Source organism: Labrus bergylta, chromosome 17 (genome assembly GCF_963930695.1).
Source record: "Labrus bergylta chromosome 17, fLabBer1.1, whole genome shotgun sequence".
NCBI classification, from domain to species: domain Eukaryota; kingdom Metazoa; phylum Chordata; class Actinopteri; order Labriformes; family Labridae; genus Labrus; species Labrus bergylta.
The window spans coordinates 23488739-23507514 of record NC_089211.1 but is presented as its reverse complement, the minus strand read 5'-3'; the positions used below and the strand labels follow the sequence as shown (position 1 = coordinate 23507514).

At 40.3% G+C, this 18776-nt stretch overlaps 1 protein-coding gene across 2 annotated transcripts in view; it reads left to right on the top strand.

Annotated features, from left to right (window-relative positions):
- The window catches only part of ptpn11a (protein tyrosine phosphatase non-receptor type 11a), an 18556-nt gene extending 4786 nt beyond the window's left edge, over window positions 1-13770 (top strand). The window contains exons 3-17 of one of the 2 annotated variants that reach the window (XR_002278585.3): window positions 1368-1562; window positions 1953-2145; window positions 3976-4095; window positions 4205-4318; window positions 4426-4522; window positions 4631-4728; window positions 4914-5072; window positions 6057-6188; window positions 7099-7253; window positions 7371-7438; window positions 8198-8349; window positions 8445-8563; window positions 8648-8753; window positions 10065-12189; window positions 12248-13770. Coding sequence is in view for 1 of the 2 variants with exons in the window: in XM_020652953.3 (XP_020508609.1) it covers window positions 1368-1562; window positions 1953-2145; window positions 3976-4095; window positions 4205-4318; window positions 4426-4522; window positions 4631-4728; window positions 4914-5072; window positions 6057-6188; window positions 7099-7253; window positions 7371-7438; window positions 8198-8349; window positions 8445-8563; window positions 8648-8717 (1672 nt within the window). In the remaining variant the exon portion in view is untranslated. Of the gene's footprint in view, window positions 1-1367; window positions 1563-1952; window positions 2146-3975; window positions 4096-4204; window positions 4319-4425; window positions 4523-4630; window positions 4729-4913; window positions 5073-6056; window positions 6189-7098; window positions 7254-7370; window positions 7439-8197; window positions 8350-8444; window positions 8564-8647; window positions 8754-10064 lie in introns of both variants that reach the window. The other variant, XM_020652953.3, reaches the window with a different exon arrangement.
- The last annotated feature ends 5006 nt before the right edge of the window (window positions 13771-18776 follow it).

Genomic DNA, 18776 nt, shown 5'->3' with positions numbered 1-18776 from the left:
AATGGTGGTCACGGACGATGACTCAACACAGTTTAACCGCCTATCTGGTTTCTGTCACATAAACGTCCTTTTTTTTTTCCACCTAACTTGCACATTATCAGACGTTAAATGACGGTGCTGTATACTCGTTTTAATCACAACACCTTGCACTCAGCATCAGAAGTGCTGAAGCATAAAAGACACTCATAAAGCTTCAGTTAGAGCCACATACTTTGGATTTTAGAGATTTATTATCTACCAGTTAAGAAGCAGTAAATGTCAAACTTTCTGTTATGGCAGCAGATAAAATAAAATAATGAGCTGAAGGAAGAACAGACCAGAAAATGGGCTTCAGCTTGTTTAGCGCTTTTCTAGTCTTCTGACTACTCAAAGCGCTTTTTCACCGCAATTCACACCTACACATTCACACACTGATGGTAGAGGTTAAGTGTCTTGCCCAAGGACACATCGGACATGTAGCTGCAGGAGCTGGGGATCGAACCCCGACCTTCTGGTTGAGAGTTGACCGAATCTAGCAACTGTCAAGTCCACAGCTGCTCCATTTCATTCACTCTGGTCTCTCCCCGATTTCAGACGCTATTTACTGTCCTGTCATTCCAATAAAGGAATAAAAAAATTAAAATCTAAAAGAAGAGTTTCCAAATCAGTACATATCAGAAGATGAATGCTAGATAGCAAAACATCTGGGATTGTGAATATCAGGGCCCATACCGATGTTTAAAACAATGTTTAGACCCCACAGCCAGCTGCAGTGTTATCAGCAAGACTTGCCCGTAAGGGGTACTGCCCCCCCCCCCCCCCCCCCCCCCCCGGCTCAGGCCCAGGGAACGGTCTGTGCCACAGGCCCGTCCATACCTGGTTCTTGGCTTTATTATTTTTTAATTGCTATAAAACAACAGCAGCATGGTCAGACATTTCCTGTGACTGTGAGGAAAATATAGACTTAGACTTAGACTTTCTTTATTGTCATTCAAACTTGTACTTTACAGTGCAGATAAGAACGACATTTCATTGCATTTGGCCCGTTGTAGTGCAGGATAAAAACAGCAGCAAGTATTTACATATAAAAAATAAAAATAAGGTGCAGATATAAATAGATATTACCTACAACTAAAATTGCCTGGCGGTCGTATATTACTTTAGAGTAACTACGCTGCAGGTTTACTGTGAAATTATCAGAACTGACTGGGTTATTTGCCATTATATTCCTGTTGCTATCACGAGCCACTGCAGCCGAGCAGGGCGCCGCCATCTTGGAACTATGTATGTGGAAATATGTTTCTGCATGAACACAAGTCTGTAGACAGAGTCTGTTTGTGTCTCTGGATGCATCGTATTCCTTAACCCGTCGTGTTGTCTCTCCGCAGGCGAAATGGAGCGGTCACCCACATCAAGATCCAGAACACGGGAGACTACTACGACCTGTACGGCGGGGAGAAGTTCGCCACCCTGGCCGAGCTGGTGCAGTATTACATGGAGCATCACGGGCAACTGAAGGAGAAAAACGGAGACGTCATCGAGCTCAAGTATCCGCTCAACTGTGCAGACCCCACCTCTGAGAGGTGAGGGACCGTGCTGGATGATACCTGAATGTAGACCCGCTCCCTGAAGAGACATGATCAAAGACATTTTTATGAGGCTTTTAAAAAGTGTCCTTTTTTTGGGGGGGATCTTTGATGTATTTCTGAATGTAAACTTCTCACTATTTAGGTATGGAGTTTTGTTCAAGACTTAAACTTTGTCTTCCAGTTCCCCAGTAAATCCTAACTGGTGCTTAACATCAACAAGACTTGATGTGGAATTGTCTTTTTCCTGCTTTCAAAAACAGGAAGTGACTGTGTAGTAGTTTTGTTCCCTGTAGAAAAAACGATGTTCCCATTTTAGATTCTTAGACAATTTAACCACCAGCTGCAAGTTTAAAACCTGAAGTATTTTGTCGTACTTGTTGCCAGGTGGTTCCACGGCCACTTGTCGGGACGGGAGGCTGAGAAGCTGCTGACGGAGAAAGGGAAGAACGGCAGCTTCCTGGTGAGAGAGAGTCAGAGTCACCCGGGGGATTTCGTCCTGTCGGTCCGTACGGGAGACGACAAGACGGACAGCAGCGACAGCAAACCTAAAGTCACCCACGTCATGATCCGCTGCCAGGTAAACACCCCCTTACCCCGCCCCCCAACATGTCCCCTGTGTGTTTCTTTTTGATCTGTAGTGCATGCTCTGTATGTACTGCAGGGGGTCATGGCTCATGTTTTTATGCTGTGCATACACATTGCATAGTTTCCCGGAGCTGAGTTTCTGAGTGGAGTGAGTCATCTTGCATCCTTACTTTCTCTGCCCTTAAACAAACCAGCTACCGGTAATCGACATGAAAACAAAACTTAACTTGACATAACCGGTGCTGCAAATGTAACACCAATGTGAGAGAGCATTTCACCCTGGACGCTGCAAATTAAAGTGTTAACCTTTCCTGCTTCAGCACGGAGGAGACTTAGTGGTCTGCTCCAGGGCTGAAGTTGTAGCTAACCCACATAATTTACATCCCGTAAAAGAAAAGGATCGCCTGCAGGATTCATAATGGGGAACTTGTCGTGGGAGTATGTTGGTAATGTGCGAGCTATAGAAGAGAAGTCGGCCTGGACGTCTATCTGTGAAGTCTATCTATAATTCCTCTCTGACATTCATCTTCACAATCCAAAGTTAAATTTAAAAAAAAAAGGTTGGAAATATACTCGGGCGGCCCGCCCAGGTATCGTCTATGTGTTGCTGCTTACTTTCCATAAGGATGTGACAGTGAGGTATACAGATGTCAGGGCTTGATGGTCTGTTTTTGGTGCGCAAATTTGTTCAGATGTGTTTAAAGTCAGGGAGGGTGACAGCTGAGTAAGAGAAGAGAAGAGAGGCTGTACGTTGAGTAAATATGTAAAATCACTCTCTGTGTTTGTGTAGCATCAAATACTTAAACAGAGGTGACAAATGAACACAACACACATTCATTTATTGATGAAGAACTGTATTGTATTGGACGGTTAGCATCTGCAGAGAAAAACTGAGCTTGTATTATTATTACCATCCCCCAGTGCTTAAAGCAATCCTGTGCTGTATGGAGTTTTCTGTAGAGAAGCTACAGAAGTTGATCTTAATGTTTATAATCCAGTGTTTATCCATCATGTGAATCAGTGACCGCGGGTATAAATGTCCTTGTTTTCATGCAGAGTGCAGCTGTGTGAGAATGTGCCTCATATTGATTTCCCTTCATGTTAACACATAATGACTTTTAAACGTCGGTATCATTAAATTAATGGAAGCAGGAGGTCGACAGGCTGGCACCAGACCAGCTCTCATCCTGCTGCTGTCTCTCTGTTCTGAACCGTCAGACCCTCTGATCTATTCTCTCCTGAATCAGGAGAGACGGAGGACAGACTGCGAGAGCTGAACCATTTTTCATTTTACCATCGCAATTATGATGTGTGCATGCGCAATACTCACAAACCAAAAAAAAAAAAAAAAAAAGCCCCTTTTTGTGTGCTGAACTGATGGAGAATGATATCGTTCAATGTTCATGGAGGACATGGATATAGAGGCCTTTTGTTTTGTACGATCTTCTGAATTTGGATGGAGAAAAAAAAATGTAGAAAATCAGAAAAGTTTTCCTCAAACATTGTCAAAACAATTTGTAACATTACGGCTGTAAACATGTAAAGGTACCACCTCATCCAGAGTAGAAAATACCTACATGTAGTTAGAGAAATTTTTGCCAACAATGGATTAAAACACACACACACACAAAAAACACCTTATATAAAAGGCAGCAGGCTCCATAAAAGGTCTGGAAAGAGTAGAAATCCAGATACTGATCTGTAGCAGATAAATCTGACTGCATGTAAAAGCATCCTCTGAGATTTCTCATAAAATGTTTGATTGTCTCTCATGATAACCGACCTGCTGCACTTAAGTGTCTGGGACTTTTTTTCTCCTCAGCATGACCTGAAGTACGACGTCGGCGGAGGGGAGAAGTTCGACTCCCTGACAGATTTGGTCGAGCACTACAAGAAGAACCCCATGGTGGAGACTCTGGGCACCGTGCTGCAGCTCAAACAGGTTTTCCTCCTACGTCTAATATTCACGTTTGTTTAACTGTAAGCTAACTATGCTTTTTTTTTCCCTGATCATTGCTTCTTTGCTGACCCCTGTTTCTCCCCTCCTGCAGCCCCTCAACACTACTCGTATTAACGCTGCAGAGATCGAAAGTCGAGTTCGAGAGCTCAGCAAACTAGCCGAGGCCACAGACAAGGTCAAACAGGGCTTCTGGGAGGAGTTTGAGGTGAGTGTGATTCAACAGTTGATCTGTTCTAGTTTTCCTCTAAAAACGACATGAAGTACTGGCTGTAAGTTTTCAAATCGTCCCCCCCCCCCTCCCTCACCTTCCAGACGTTGCAGCAGCAAGAGTGCAAACTGCTCTACAGCCGCAAAGAAGGCCAGAGAGCAGAGAACAAGAACAAGAACAGATACAAGAACATTCTGCCTTGTGAGAAACCTTCTTTCACTACAACAAAAACTAAATGTTACCTTCAGAAGCTTCACCTGATCACATCTGAAAAAGTGGATTTTTAACTGTTTCCGTTTGTGTTTGCAGTCGATCACACTCGTGTGGTGCTGAATGACAGGGACCCAAATGAGCCCGGCTCTGACTACATCAACGCCAATATCATCACGGTAGCATCTGCTGTCATGGTAAACTTAACTACACACACACACCATTAATTCTGTATTTGTTGATATCTGTATGAATATGTGGATAAGATGTAGAACTGTAATGATCGGAGTCATTCTGCAGCTGCTGAACATGTTAACATTCACTTTGTGCTCTTCTTATGTTTGGCTCCTGTGTCTTGTCTCTCCCCCGTCTGTGTGCGCAGCCGGAGCTGGATCCAAAGTGCAACAGCACCAAGGTGAAGAAGAGCTACATCGCCACTCAGGGCTGTCTGCAGAACACCATCAGTGACTTCTGGAGGATGGTGTTTCAGGAGAACTCTCGAGTCATCGTCATGACCACCAAGGAGGTGGAGAGGGGAAAGGTGAGCAGAAATGCAGCAGGCGCAGTGTGTACAGGACTTCCAGCTGTCGATGATTTGATGTCCATGTTCTGTTGAGTTTTTGAATTAAAACAGACAAATAATGAAATAAGCATAGACAAATAAACTACAAAAAAAGTACCTTCAGTAGGGCTGTCACTTTTTATTTGAAGTTTGAACATTCATTTGAACCTGGGGGAAAAGTTCACACTCGATCTGTGACGAGCCGTTTCATTAAAAATGAACAAAATCAGTGCAGCCGGCTGTCTGAAGCTGTTTGCGGTGCGATCCAGCAAGACAGGAATGTTGTGGCAAAATCAACAAGGACCGTGATTCAGGACAGACAGCAGCCCCCTGTTTTGGTGAAGAGACACAGGGAACACAAGAGAGCCGCAACTCTCCAAGCTGGCTCGCAAATACTTTTGTTTGCCATGGACCTCTGTGCGCTTTGAACAAGAGTTCCCGTCAGCAGGTTCTTTTGGATTGTCAACAGGCTGTTGGTTTTAGGCTCATTATTTGTAACGTAAAATGAGGTAATAAGCGGGGTGGGTGGGTACAAATGAGTGACAGCCCTCCGCCTCTGCAATAACAACAACAATGAAGGTGATGAGGTAATGAAAGTGAACGATAACTTAGCAAGACTCATACGTTAGATTGCGTCGTATCATAACTTTATCTTTGACTTTTTTTTAATCATTTTCTTGATACTTTTTAAGGACAGAAAATGATCACATTGGATGAGCTGAAGAGAAATTAGTGTATTTTAGCTTCAATCTCACAAAAATATTGTCAAAGATTTTCTCAGTTAAATAACAATTTTAATGACTTATTCTGCAGCTATCACAGTTGAAGGTGGGGATGAAGGAATTATTTTTTTCATCAGGACAGTAAGGATGTTGTTTCACCAAGAAGCCGAAATGTTTGCAGGGTGTTTTTTGTGTGTGTGTTTTTTTATTCACCAACGTGAGTGTTTCTGTGTCCTTTCAGAGTAAGTGTGTGAAGTACTGGCCCGACATGTCAGCTCTGAAGGAGTACGGAGCGATGCGCGTTCGAAACGTCAAGGAGACGGCTGCACACGACTACATCTTAAGAGAACTCAAACTGTCCAAAGTTGGCCAGGTAAGCAGTTTTTTAGTTTGTGTAAACATTTGAATGAAGGGAGTGCTTATGGACGATCACTGTTATATACATTACATGAGACAAAAGATGTCATATCATTAAAGGAAGAATGTGCGACTTTTTGATCCAGTAGATGTCGCCCTTGAGCACCAGCATGAAACCAAAACAAACTTCTGTTTGGCCACGCCTCCTCTATTCTCCAGAGACACACTTCCAACCCCCGCTCCACTCACATTCGCACACAGGAGTTATCAATTAGAATGCACCATAATTAAGCAACATTTAACACAAGCTGCGGACAATATTGTCCTTGGCTTGAGCTGCGTTTTCCTGCGTCCTGCATTGTTGTGTTAGCATGCTAATGTTAGCGCTCTTTAGTTAGCTCGTAGCTTCAAATTGCACATAAATTGACACAGAATGACCGTGATCTAAACACACTAATGTGACTTCCAAATAAGCAGTGAGTAGACTCAGGTCAAACTTTTTAATTACACGCTGATGTATCATTTAAGTGTCCCACTGTAACGTAAGCTAATAAGTGAATATTAGTTAAATAATACTTGTTCATACTCTACTGGACTCTGAGACTGAGATCCCACACACCCTCCTGCTGCTGGATATACTCACTACGGAATCAAATGTGGATTCATCTGCAGCTGAAAATAGTCCCAAACAAATGCTCTAAAAATATCGTCTGAGTCGTGTTTTTTTAAAGGTACAGAAACGACTGAGCATTTAAAAAAAAAAAAAAAAAAAAGATATGCAGATCTATTTTTACATGTTTTGTCTTCAGTAGAAAGCAAAAAGCTTTAGGGCTGAGAGCCAAAGACAGATGACGGAAGGACCAACACATGTCTGGTTTTTATTATCTTCATGCGAGTTATTAACAGGAAGAAAAATCTGTACACAGGGCAACACAGAACGCACCGTGTGGCAGTACCACTTCAGGGCCTGGCCTGACCACGGAGTCCCCACCGACCCCGGCGGTGTCCTCGACTTCCTGGAGGAGGTCAACCTGAAACAGGAGAGCATCCTGGACGCTGGACCTATAGCCGTACACTGCAGGTAAACACACACACACGCCAGTCGAACACTGGAAACACTTACATGAACAACAACAATGAAACACATCAATGAACATGGAGGAGAAGTGTTAACTCTTCTTTGTCACACATTCTTCAGTGCAGGGATCGGGCGGACAGGAACGTTTATAGTGATCGACATCCTGATAGATGTGATCAGAGAAAAAGGTGAGTCACATTACTGAGGACACACTGCTGTCTTTCAAATCAGTTGTGTGGGGAGTGGGGACATTTGAGGTTTCAGCATTAGAGGCTATCATGTTAGCATGTTGTCACTTTAGAACAGTGGTGTCCAAACTTTTTTTCTTGCGGGCCAAAATTGTCGTGTTAGAATCGCTCGCGGGCCACAGGTTTTGTTTTTTAAAATATAGTTGAAAAAATAGTAATTCTTTGTAGGTCAGAATCAAAAGGCTCGCTAAAGAAACCCTTTAATAAAAGGAAATCAAATATTTTGATTTCTTTGTTCTACTTTATTTTTATTTTTTTTCTCAGAATCAAGCCTGTAACGTGGTTCATGTAGCTCAGGTCATTAAATGGTTAAACAACAGTCCACTTGTTTGCAAAAACTTTGCATTTGTTTTTTTTTCATAGTTTACAAAAAAATGTGGAAAATAGTAAAAGCTGTAGAGTTAAAAAAACAATGTTACTGAACATTTTCTATTTTAGGAATATTGTTAACATGAAAAATAAAAATAAGATAATGTGCCGATCTTAATCGAGGCCTCGGGCCAAAATCTTCTGATTCTTCATTTGAAGTCACGGCCGCAAAAAAAATCCCCTGAAGGGCCGCAAATGGCCCTCGGGCCGCACTTTGGACACCCCTGCTTTAGAAGGCTGTAACGTTAGCAGGCTGCTCTGAATACACTGCTAAGTTGTACATACTACTTCTGCTGTTTTTATCATGTAAAATATTGTCCTAATTTCCAGGGGTGGACTGCGACATCGACGTGCCAAAGACCATCCAGATGGTCCGTTCTCAGCGCTCTGGGATGGTGCAGACGGAGGCCCAGTACAGGTTCATCTACATGGCTGTGCAGCATTACATAGAAACACTGCAGAGACGCATAGAGGAGGAGCAGGTGTGCAGCACAAAACAAAACTCACTTTCTCTACTCTTTTTCTTTTTCCTCCTGCTCCTCTCTCTAACCTCCCTGTTGTCCCTTCTTCTCTGCAGAAAAGTAAGATTAAAGGGCGCGAGTACACCAACATTAAGTACTCTTTGTCGGACCTGACCGGAGGAGAGCAGAGCCCTTTGCCTCCGTGCACTCCTATTCCTACTCCCACCTGCACAGAGTGAGTGACGCTGTTATTAATGAAGGGATACTGAACTGAATCTCCTTCAATTAAAAAAAAGTGTAAATCATGTTTTTCTTCCAGGATGAGGGATGACAGCTCCAGAGTGTATGAGAACGTCGGCCTGATGCAGCAGCAGAAGAGCTACAGATGAGATTCACCTTTGATCCCAGAGCTCTATCACTTCCAGGTATTTAAAGTAGCGTGCTGCTTCTATTGAAAACAAACGATTTACCTTAAATAAGTTCTCTCCTAAAATGAGTATTGATTCATAAAAAGAGGCTTGACATCCTTAAAAGCATTAAGGGAGTTTTAATGACCTTAAATATAAGAGCTCAAGTGGTAAAGTCATGTCATACTCAACACTCTGCAGCTATGAGTGTCTCTATTTGAAGCTGCAATACTGAATGTTACTTATAAAAACAAAGCGACAAATAAAAGACGCCTCTGTTAACACGACCTTTCCTGACCTCTGTGGCGGGTTTAACATCTTTCACTGTTTCCATTTTCAATCTATGGCACTGTCTCGTTTCTACCTGCAGAGGGCAGCAGATTAATGACAAGAAAACCTGTTTAAACGTGTCTCTATACAGTAAAACCTGCAAAACTGCTACCTAATGCCCCCTAGTGGCTAAATGAAACACAACAAACAAATAGTTGAACAAAGTTCTGACTGAGGAGTACTGTCCTCGCTCTCCAATATCAGCTGATACTTTTATGTTTATGATTTCCATACACCTAATGCTTCTTTCTAATGATTTCACATTAAAAGAAAGATCACTGTGATGGAAAACACAGCAGAGAGAATCACTCCCATGAGTCCCTGCCATCCTCAACGTCTTATTTTGTTATTGCTTTGATTAAGATCCCCCTGGTGGCGGATTGTACATACTGTGCGTTTAATAGCACTGCCTTCATGGTTTACTTAAAACGTTAAAGGAAGACTTTAATGGTTTACATTCAATGCAAGTAAGGAGAAAGACGATATATGAAAGTAACATATAAATGACTGTTTGAAATAAAGGCACACTTCTCTCTGCAGATGAAGTCAATAAGATATCAGTTCAATATCTTGGGTTTCTCTTCAATACACAGGCAATACACACAGGAACAAAGAACACACAAACAGAACTACTGAAAAGTATTGTAGTAAAACGGCTTTTAAAGAATATAAATGACAACATCTCAGCTCAGGATGCAACACATTCACATATCAACATAACAAAAACCAGGTCGGAAATATTAAAAATAATAATAATACATTTAATTTTCATTTACATTTTTGCAAAAACAAAATATCAAAGTGCTACAGAAAAGAAAAATTCTAAAACTTAGCAACTAACGAAACTAAAAGCACATATTTAAAATCATGTTTTTGTGCAATGAAAGTTACAGACAAAACAAAACAGAGAGAATATATACGCTGCAGAAAATGTAAGTCAAGAAACATGATCCATGTTTTAAGGCATCACTGTAAGTATTTTCTTTGTGTCTCCTTCAGGATCTTGATACCTGACAGTTTTTGCCAGCCACACCTTGACGCCTGAGACTTGACCGTAATGACATGGAACAATGGAAACAAAAAAAAAACACACAAATACCCCCTCCTCTCCACACAAAAAATAAACGGAGAGAGACCAGACTCCAGGGTCCTTCTGTACCCGTGTTTGCCCTCCTAGATGAAATCTAAACCACTGTGATCATCAGAAGAGCCTTTGAGAAGCTAACACGATACTAAAACAACAACACGTTAGGTTCAGCTCTTTGTTAATCTCATCCCAACAAGGGCTGCTAACAGCGAGCGCTCTCCTCAGAGGGGACGAAAACCTACCTAACCTTTTGCTCATCTCTCAATTCTTTTTTTCTATTTTTTTTTTTATTAACCAAAGGAAGATTATTATGTAGGTTGTTTGTTTATAGACAGAGGTTTTCTGGAAAAAAAAAAAGGCTTGTGCCAAAACCATGAATGATTTAATCCACATTTCTCAGCCATTTAAAAGTCTCGATTCAGCCTTGAAAGCAGAGGGAGACGAGACCTTATTTGTGGACTAAAGTCAGGCAAAGTTTCCAGTGATTATTGCCTAGTTTTCACTGTGTTATATAGAATAATGTTTCTGAATGAAGAACTATTGGCATTGTAGTGTAATAACAATATTTACTAATGATTTGTAAACTTAAAAACAAGGATTCCTTATTTTATTTTTTATTTTTTTGTGCCTCGTTGAGAAACTTTATTTCAGGCTGTTCGGCATGTGAATGACCCTTTTTGGTTGTTCAGTGTTTGTTAGTTAACCATTCCTGAGCTCAAGCCGAATGCCCTTACTGCTGCGCTTTTATTTAGCAGCATTAACCGCTACAGACGAGCCTCGATTCCCCTGGGTGGATTTTCCAAATCTCATCCGGGGTTTTTGGGAGGAGTTCGGTATGCCTGCACTACTACGACGTCAAAGTCAGTGTGACGACGCATTAAGATTTCAGGGGAGTCTGTTGTGTTTCTCAGTTGCAACAGGCGCACGACTGCCCCAAAAAACTTTTGGTTTTTTTTATAAAGCGCATATTACTTTCTTTCTGTCATATTTTCTGTTTTTCCTTAAAAGACAATTGCCTTTTGTGTATTGCCATTAACTATTCTGTGCACCATTTGTACTTAATTTTAAGATTCACTGTTTTACGAAGCAATCGCACATTTCCCAGCTTTGGCAATATAAAAAGTCACTGTTGTGGTTGTAGATTGTCGACCCTGTTGAGTAAGAAGTTCATACCAACGCACTCACTCACACTAATCTCTGCAGGTTTCTATTTGAAAGTATTTCCTTATTTTCCTGTTGCTGTTAATCAAACTAAACCATTTAAAGGAAAAGCTTCACATTTTGGGAAATTTGCCTTTTCAATTTGCAAACTGTAAAATGACAGATCGAAACCACTCTCGTGCCTGTGAACTACATTTAAAGTAATGGCCGATTAGCATAGCTTAGCACAAAGAATGGAAACAGAGGGAAGCATCTAGCAGACTTAAGGAAGTCACTGCTCTCGGTCAAAGAAACTACCTGCCAAACCAACCATTGATATGAGAGAAGAACAAGCAGCCTCAAATGTTTGAGGTATTTCCACATCTACTGTCGATTAGCTTAGCTTAACACTGAGACTGGAAACAGAAGAAAAACTAGCAAATGCCTACTAAGGCAAGTCTTAAGTCTGTTTGCTTATGAATATGCTTTCTCTGACAGCTAAATAGCTTAGCTTGGCTTAGGGAATGGAATCAGTAGTAGTAAGCTAGCTTGATTCTGAAGGCTAATGGTTTAAAGTGAACAGAAACAGAAATGCTAAATATGAAACTGTTGTCTTCAGTGGATTATCTTAGCTTAGCTTAGCATGAAGACCCAAAACATCTAGCCTTCCGCTGTTGAATGAGGATTACCTATCCCAAGTTGGTGTGCTAAATATGAAGCTACAATAAGCAGCTGATTAGCCTAGCTTTGTATGAAAGATGGTAAGTGAAAGCTATAGCTGATTAGCTTAGCTTAGCACAAAGACTGTGTCCTCCCCTAACTTGATGCCTAAACACAAGAAGGTCACTTCTACCAGCTAGAAATAGTCCCAGTAACTCCGCCATTGACACTTCTCATGTTTTTTTTCCAGTGCTGAATGTGAAGCTTAGGCCATGAGTCAGTTAGCCTAGTGGAGCTTTTCAGCTGGAACAGGTTGAACTAGCTAGCCTTGCTTAGCATAAAGACTGTAAACAGGTTGAAACAACTTGTCTGGCTTTGTCTAACATTTCCTTGATATGATAACAGTTTGGTGGGAGAAATGTACCTTTTACAGAAAGATCAACACCACTCATATGAAGCTACAACCAGCAGCTAATTAGCCTAGCTTAGCATTAAAACTGAAAAATACTAGGCTGGCCCCCTCCGAAGTTGGGATCTGTACAAAATTGAAATGTATAAGTGAAAAAAAAGTTTGCAAAGTTATCCAAAAGTGTTGTCCTCTTCAGACTGCAAGGCTAGCTGTTTTCCTTTGCTCCCAGTCTTAATGCTAAGCTAAGCTATTTGGCATAGACTCTCAATAATAAGTGTAACGTGTGAGATTTTTCCAAAAATGTCAAACATTTCCTTTAACTCCTTCCTTACATTCAGCTGCAGTTTTTTTTTTTAAATGAATGCTAATACTTGTATTATTTCTGAACACTCATTTCAAACGTGTGGCCTGAGATTATTTCTTTTGTGAAGCCTTTCCATCTTCTGCCAACTTGCTTACCATCACTACGCCTTGAGGAGCTGCGGTCTTGCGATTGAACTTACTGTAACAATGCTGACTCGGCATCTGAAAAAAAGAAAAAGGAAGAAGCAGGTTTGCTGTTTGCCTTGAGGAACATTTATCAACAAACACTGATCCAGGATTGAAACGCTTCCTCCTTATAGCATTAAAAACCATGAAATCAGTGTATTTTTTTTTTTTTTTTTCTGGGGCTGCTTCCTCCCCAGCGGTGGACTCTTTGTTGAAACCCGGCTGCTGCTTCACGGCAAGTGTTCTTTGATTCGTCTCCTCCCGGGTGAACGCCATCCATTGACTGAGTTATGAGATCTTCTGTACTTTGTTGTACTGTATGCAGTTTTATCGTCAAACGGATGTACTTTCTTCGTCTGATGTTTTGTGGAGTGCTTGTTTGTGGTGTTTGTTTTTTCTTCTGTCTTGTGTGTGTGCGGGGAAATGTGTGTATGTCTTGTATACATTCTTTTTTTGTTTTCTTCCCTGATGATAAAACTGCTTTCCATTAACCATGTAAGCAATTTAGATGCATAGACGTGCCTTCTATGCATATGCCTATGTGTATGTGATAGCTATTAATAAAACAACACAGTGCTCTTTAGTTTCACCGCCATTCAAGAACCTGTAACACTTAAATGTGAATAATTTCAACCTGAACAAACAAAAAAAGGAAAAAACGGTGATCGCAATGCAAACAAACTATATTTTTAACATGTATATTGTACATGAGTACCTGGTAGAGGAGAATGTACTTACTAAAACATATCTACTTGCCAATAAGATATACTGTATGTATATTCCTACAGCTTTCTCTCTGTGACACAGGGAGGGACCTCTCACAAAGCGTCAGAGGTTTATTGTATGACTTTCAAAAGCAGTTAACCATGTTAACTAAACTCAATAACAATAAACGGCAACACATGCCTCATTAAGATACATTTCCTTTTTGTGTTTTTTTTTTTTTTTTAACGTACTTGTACAATATGCTTGGTCTCTTTTCCACAAATTTGAATGAACTAAACAGAAATGTCAGACTCAAAGTTCTAGATTTTAAGGGGACATATTATGAAACATCCACTTGGACAGTGTTTTTGAACATATATTTGGGTAACCTGAGTGTCTACTGACCCACAAAAATGTGAAATAAACCCATCCCATCATTTGTTTGTGGTCTGCATAAGTCTTACAACGCAGAGAAAAATGCTCCGTTCTAACATTGCTCTCCTTGTGATGTCACAGTGGGATTCTGGTAAAAAAAAAAACTCCCCTCCTGTGTTGTCTTCGACAGCCATGTTTTTCCCTGGAGGCACGCTGACGAGTTGCCATGGGCGCTCATGCCTGAACTCCTGTCTGCACCAGTCGGGGGGGCTCATTGCATTTAAAGAGACACACACACCAAAACGGAGCGTTCTGAGAGAGCTGGTTTATACAGGGTCACAAACCTCCTCTGGTGCTTGATTCATGTTATATTTTGACCAAAGCACAGCACAGATGTTTCATTTAGACCACAGGGGGACTGTTTGAAAAGGTGGAGAAGGGGGAAAATATGTCCTCTTTAAGGGGAGGGATATGGTTCAATTTAACAAGTTTATGAGCTTTTTGTTGCAGGAGATGCATTAGATTACAGACACACTTGTTCTGTATGTGAACATGAAACAAAATGCTGTCTAGTAGAAACACTTTGCTGTTAGCATTCAAGAAGACTTTAAAGTTTGAAGACTCAATCCTCCACAAAGCCATTCAATAAAATGAGAACTAGTAAGAACTAGAAAAATACACAAACCTGCAAAAACGCTGTCTCTCTCTCTGTCTCTTTCACCAATGAACACAAGCTAGAAGCTAAATCAAAACAAATGTACCCTGTCAGTTGGAGGTCTGGAGATATTTCCTGCCAATAGTTGTTTAATGATCAGACGGAGAGGACAGATTAAACCTGTACGTCTACTCTTGCCATTGTGATTACGTACAGTATGCTGTCAGTTTGTGCAGTAAAAATAAAGGCGGGAAAAGTCCCCAAGTTAGGTTTAGGGTTTGGGCTCGTGACCCTTCTCTCACTGTACAAGCGTGCCAGACCATACGACCCAAATTTTAAACTTGCCAGAAAATCATCCGACAGGTCGAGAGCAGCTGATCGTGTCATGATTAACAGCAATATACCAGCAAAAAAAACGTATTCTTTTGCTATTTATAGATTTTCCTGGACTTGTCAGGTGCCTTAAAATAATTAGAAAGAGGTTTTTGTTTTTATTACAATAAATTTGACAAATATAATTGTTAAGATTTGAGTTTTTGCAGTGTAGACGTGTGTTTAAACTCAATCGTGTCATTCAAATAAAATAAAATCAATTACATTCAATTTGGCTTCCCCAACAGAACTAATCTATGTTTGCTTTTTGGTCATAATTACATTAAACTTCATCAGGGACCTTTAAGCTCCACACAGGGATCAGAATCAGTTAATCCTAATCCTGTTTGCCTCGTGGGACAGCGAAGCGGACACCAGATCAACTCTTAATGAGGGTAACTACATTTAGGATGAAAAGAGGAAACCAGAGACACCTGAGGAATAATGCCATTTCAGTTCATTTGGTGCCGAACTCAACAAAAAGGACAACAAACAAAATGTGTTTCCTCTTTATCTAGATCACATCTCCATCCTTTTGTGCGTGATGATGCAGCCTTAAACATGACGCAGTTACTCCTCATATTATCAGAATCTACTCCTCGTACTTCTGTTGAACATTTCCCATCAAGTCCAGAGCATCTTCCAGTATTTGTTCCATCATATTCTTATATGCAGTGAAGTTAATATTGCAGGAAGTTTACATTTTGTGTGTCAGGGCAGCAGCTCTGAAGCTCTTTGGTCTGCAGTTATTCCGCTTAAAAAATCTGAAGACATGATCGGATGTCATTCAGAGATTTTAAATAATGAAGCCTCACAAATGATTTCACTACGGCTCTGTCTGAAACTGTATACTTTCAGCTGAAATCATAGTATGCAATTTTGTGTATGCGAGAAATACTGGTCATACTGGTGGCCAACAAGCGGCTGAACATAAAAGTTCTGTGCTGAAATAGAGTCAACATTTTTATCATTAAATCACAGGAAAAAATATATTGAGGACTAAACCGATCGGAAAGGTGCAGGATGGACCCCAACCCTTTATTAAAACTCTTTAGATATAATTTTTGTTTTGAAAGTCTGGTAACACTTTATAATAACCATCATCTATAAAGGGTAAACAGATAGTTAATTAACCATTAGTTAATAGTTATTTACTGTTAACAAACAATGAAATGATAGTTTATAATAACCATCCAAATAATGTTAATAGATGCTCTACACATTATTTATTAACCATTTACATAGTATTATAATCTTCAGTTCCAACTTTACAATAACTATCCAGGTAATTATTGTAGATGGTTTATAAACCAATTATTAATCATTGACAAAGTATTAATTATCTATCTAAAAAATATTTATAGATGCTTTACAAAGTATCAATAAGGGATTATAATCTTCAGTTCCAACTTTATAATAACCATCAAAATAATGTTAATAGATGGTTTATAAAATATTTACAAACCATGAACAAATATCTGGTCCATGTATCTCTGTAATGTTTATAGATGTTTTATAAACCATCTCTTAAAGGTTTATAGATCATTTGGTCATTAACAAACACTTTATAAAGTGTATGAAATGTTATAATGTGTGCATCAATAAACTGTTAACATAACATAAATTATAGTATTACAAATCATTAGCAAACATTATAAACTACAATTTAATTGTTTGTAAACAGTAAATAACTATTAACTAATGGTTAATTAACTATCTATTACCCTTATTTACCCTTTATAGATGATGGTTATTATAAAGTGTTACCGAAAGTCCTTGTAGGGAAATACCGTAACACTTAATGTGCAGACAAAAACACAATCATCGTTTTCTAAATCATTATAATATATCTAATCTCAAATACTCGGCGGGTTGTTTAAACCAAAACACCAGTTTTATAAAATACCGACAACCCAAGAAGCGCTCTTTGTGTTGATTGAATAGTGGAGGGTATAGAAGACAATTTATTAGAGGCAGGCATGCAACAGAGTAAAACTGGTGATGCTTTTTATTTGTCCAATTGAATCGATGTACATTTACAGGGTGGCAATAAAGTCTGTGACCTAATAACATATATAACATACACTGCACAGCTCGTAAAAACCTGCATTTCATCACAAGGAGAGTTTTTCTTTTCTCGTCACCCTTACAAGGAAATTCAGCCTAGACTTTTAAACGTACCTTATTAAATACTGAGACACCATCTACAACAACCTGCCCCCCCCCCCAGTCTTGTAGAGGCCTGCCTTCCCACCCTATCCCCACATATTACCTCAACATTAAACATCTCCGACTTTAAAGGCTTTATCTGCGATTTTTCATTCTTAAATATAATAGAAATCAAGTATATCCTCTGAAAATAACTCTGTGAGTCATTACTGTCTACAATGGGTGTAACACCCGAGTCCCACTGTCTGTGATGTTTTCAGAGTTTTCAGAGTCCTATCTTCACTTTGTTTACATCGCCAGGACGGCCGGCTGACTCCTCCCCTCGTGTATAAAAGTTGTTTAATTGAGGGTCTAGAGAAAAGAAGAATAACATACTGTACTCACTGCTTAACTGTGTTTCTAGATCACGCTCATTTCAGGTAAATTTACATGCAGTGTGAAGATACCAGCATAATAAAGATCGCTAGCATTAGCATGCTAACACAACAATGCACCGCGAGTTGTTTTGGTTTCATGCTGGTGCTCAAGGGCGACATCTGCTGGATCGCATATAAAGCCTTTAACTTCAGGAAGCAGGAGCAGCTGAAACAGGTCTTCATGTTCACTGTGCCATGTTTGTGTTTAGCTTGTTGGGTGGCCAAAAACAAACAAAATACATTGATCGTAGCTCTGATTCATAACTTTTTTTTTTTTACCTCAGTCCATAGAGTGAAATATTTATTTTTACAACGGAGAGATTTTCTTAAAATATTTCTGTCCGTCTCAGTCTTTGAGTTCAAGCTTCACCACACTGAGGAATAAGCCTTTAGCCAAACTGCTGCTCAAGCTCGTTCCATGCCACCAACAGAGATGCAAGTCGATGGGTAGTGACATCCCTGCGGTGTACAGACACACACACACACACTCACACTACCCAAACACACTTCCAGGCATTTGTGCACATGGCGAGAACAAGCAGCATCTGGATGGTTTCTGTAAGGACTTCATACCCAGGGTTATTAATGACATACTCACTACAGACATGTATGAGTGCATGCAGGGCAGGCAGACAGTCTCTCTCTCTCTCTCTCTCTCTCTCTCTCTCTCTCTCTCTCTCTAACACACACACACACACACACACACACACATCTGCACATCAGTGACCTTAAGCTCTCATTAGGCATTGTCCATGAATTTGGCATTTATCCGTCGTTTGTCATTGACTTCGCCTCTCCGCTTTTTCTCTCTCCCGTTACTACAGATGTAAATCTGTCCACATGTGAAACCCAAACACTTCACTTGGAGGCGTATTCCCACATCAGTAAAAGTAGACGTTTCATGGACTTAAGAAGGCCGGCTACACGCTAGACGATTTTCAAATGTTAACCGATTTTTTTAAACATGGGAGACAACAGACATGAGGACAGTTTGAACCGATACACATACGCACATCTATTTGGCCAGACCCGCAAGACCACAAACCTGCTGTTTGCAGAAATTATTTCACAGTGGCAATTCCACAGACACGAGATCTCACCTAAAATTGCATGATCAAACCTGACTTCAGGAGAAAAATAAATATGGAGGACGATCCACATAGCTTGGCACAGGTCGCTGCCATGTTTATGAGCTGTAAAAGTACTCTCAACATCCAGTTGCTGACGCATCCCC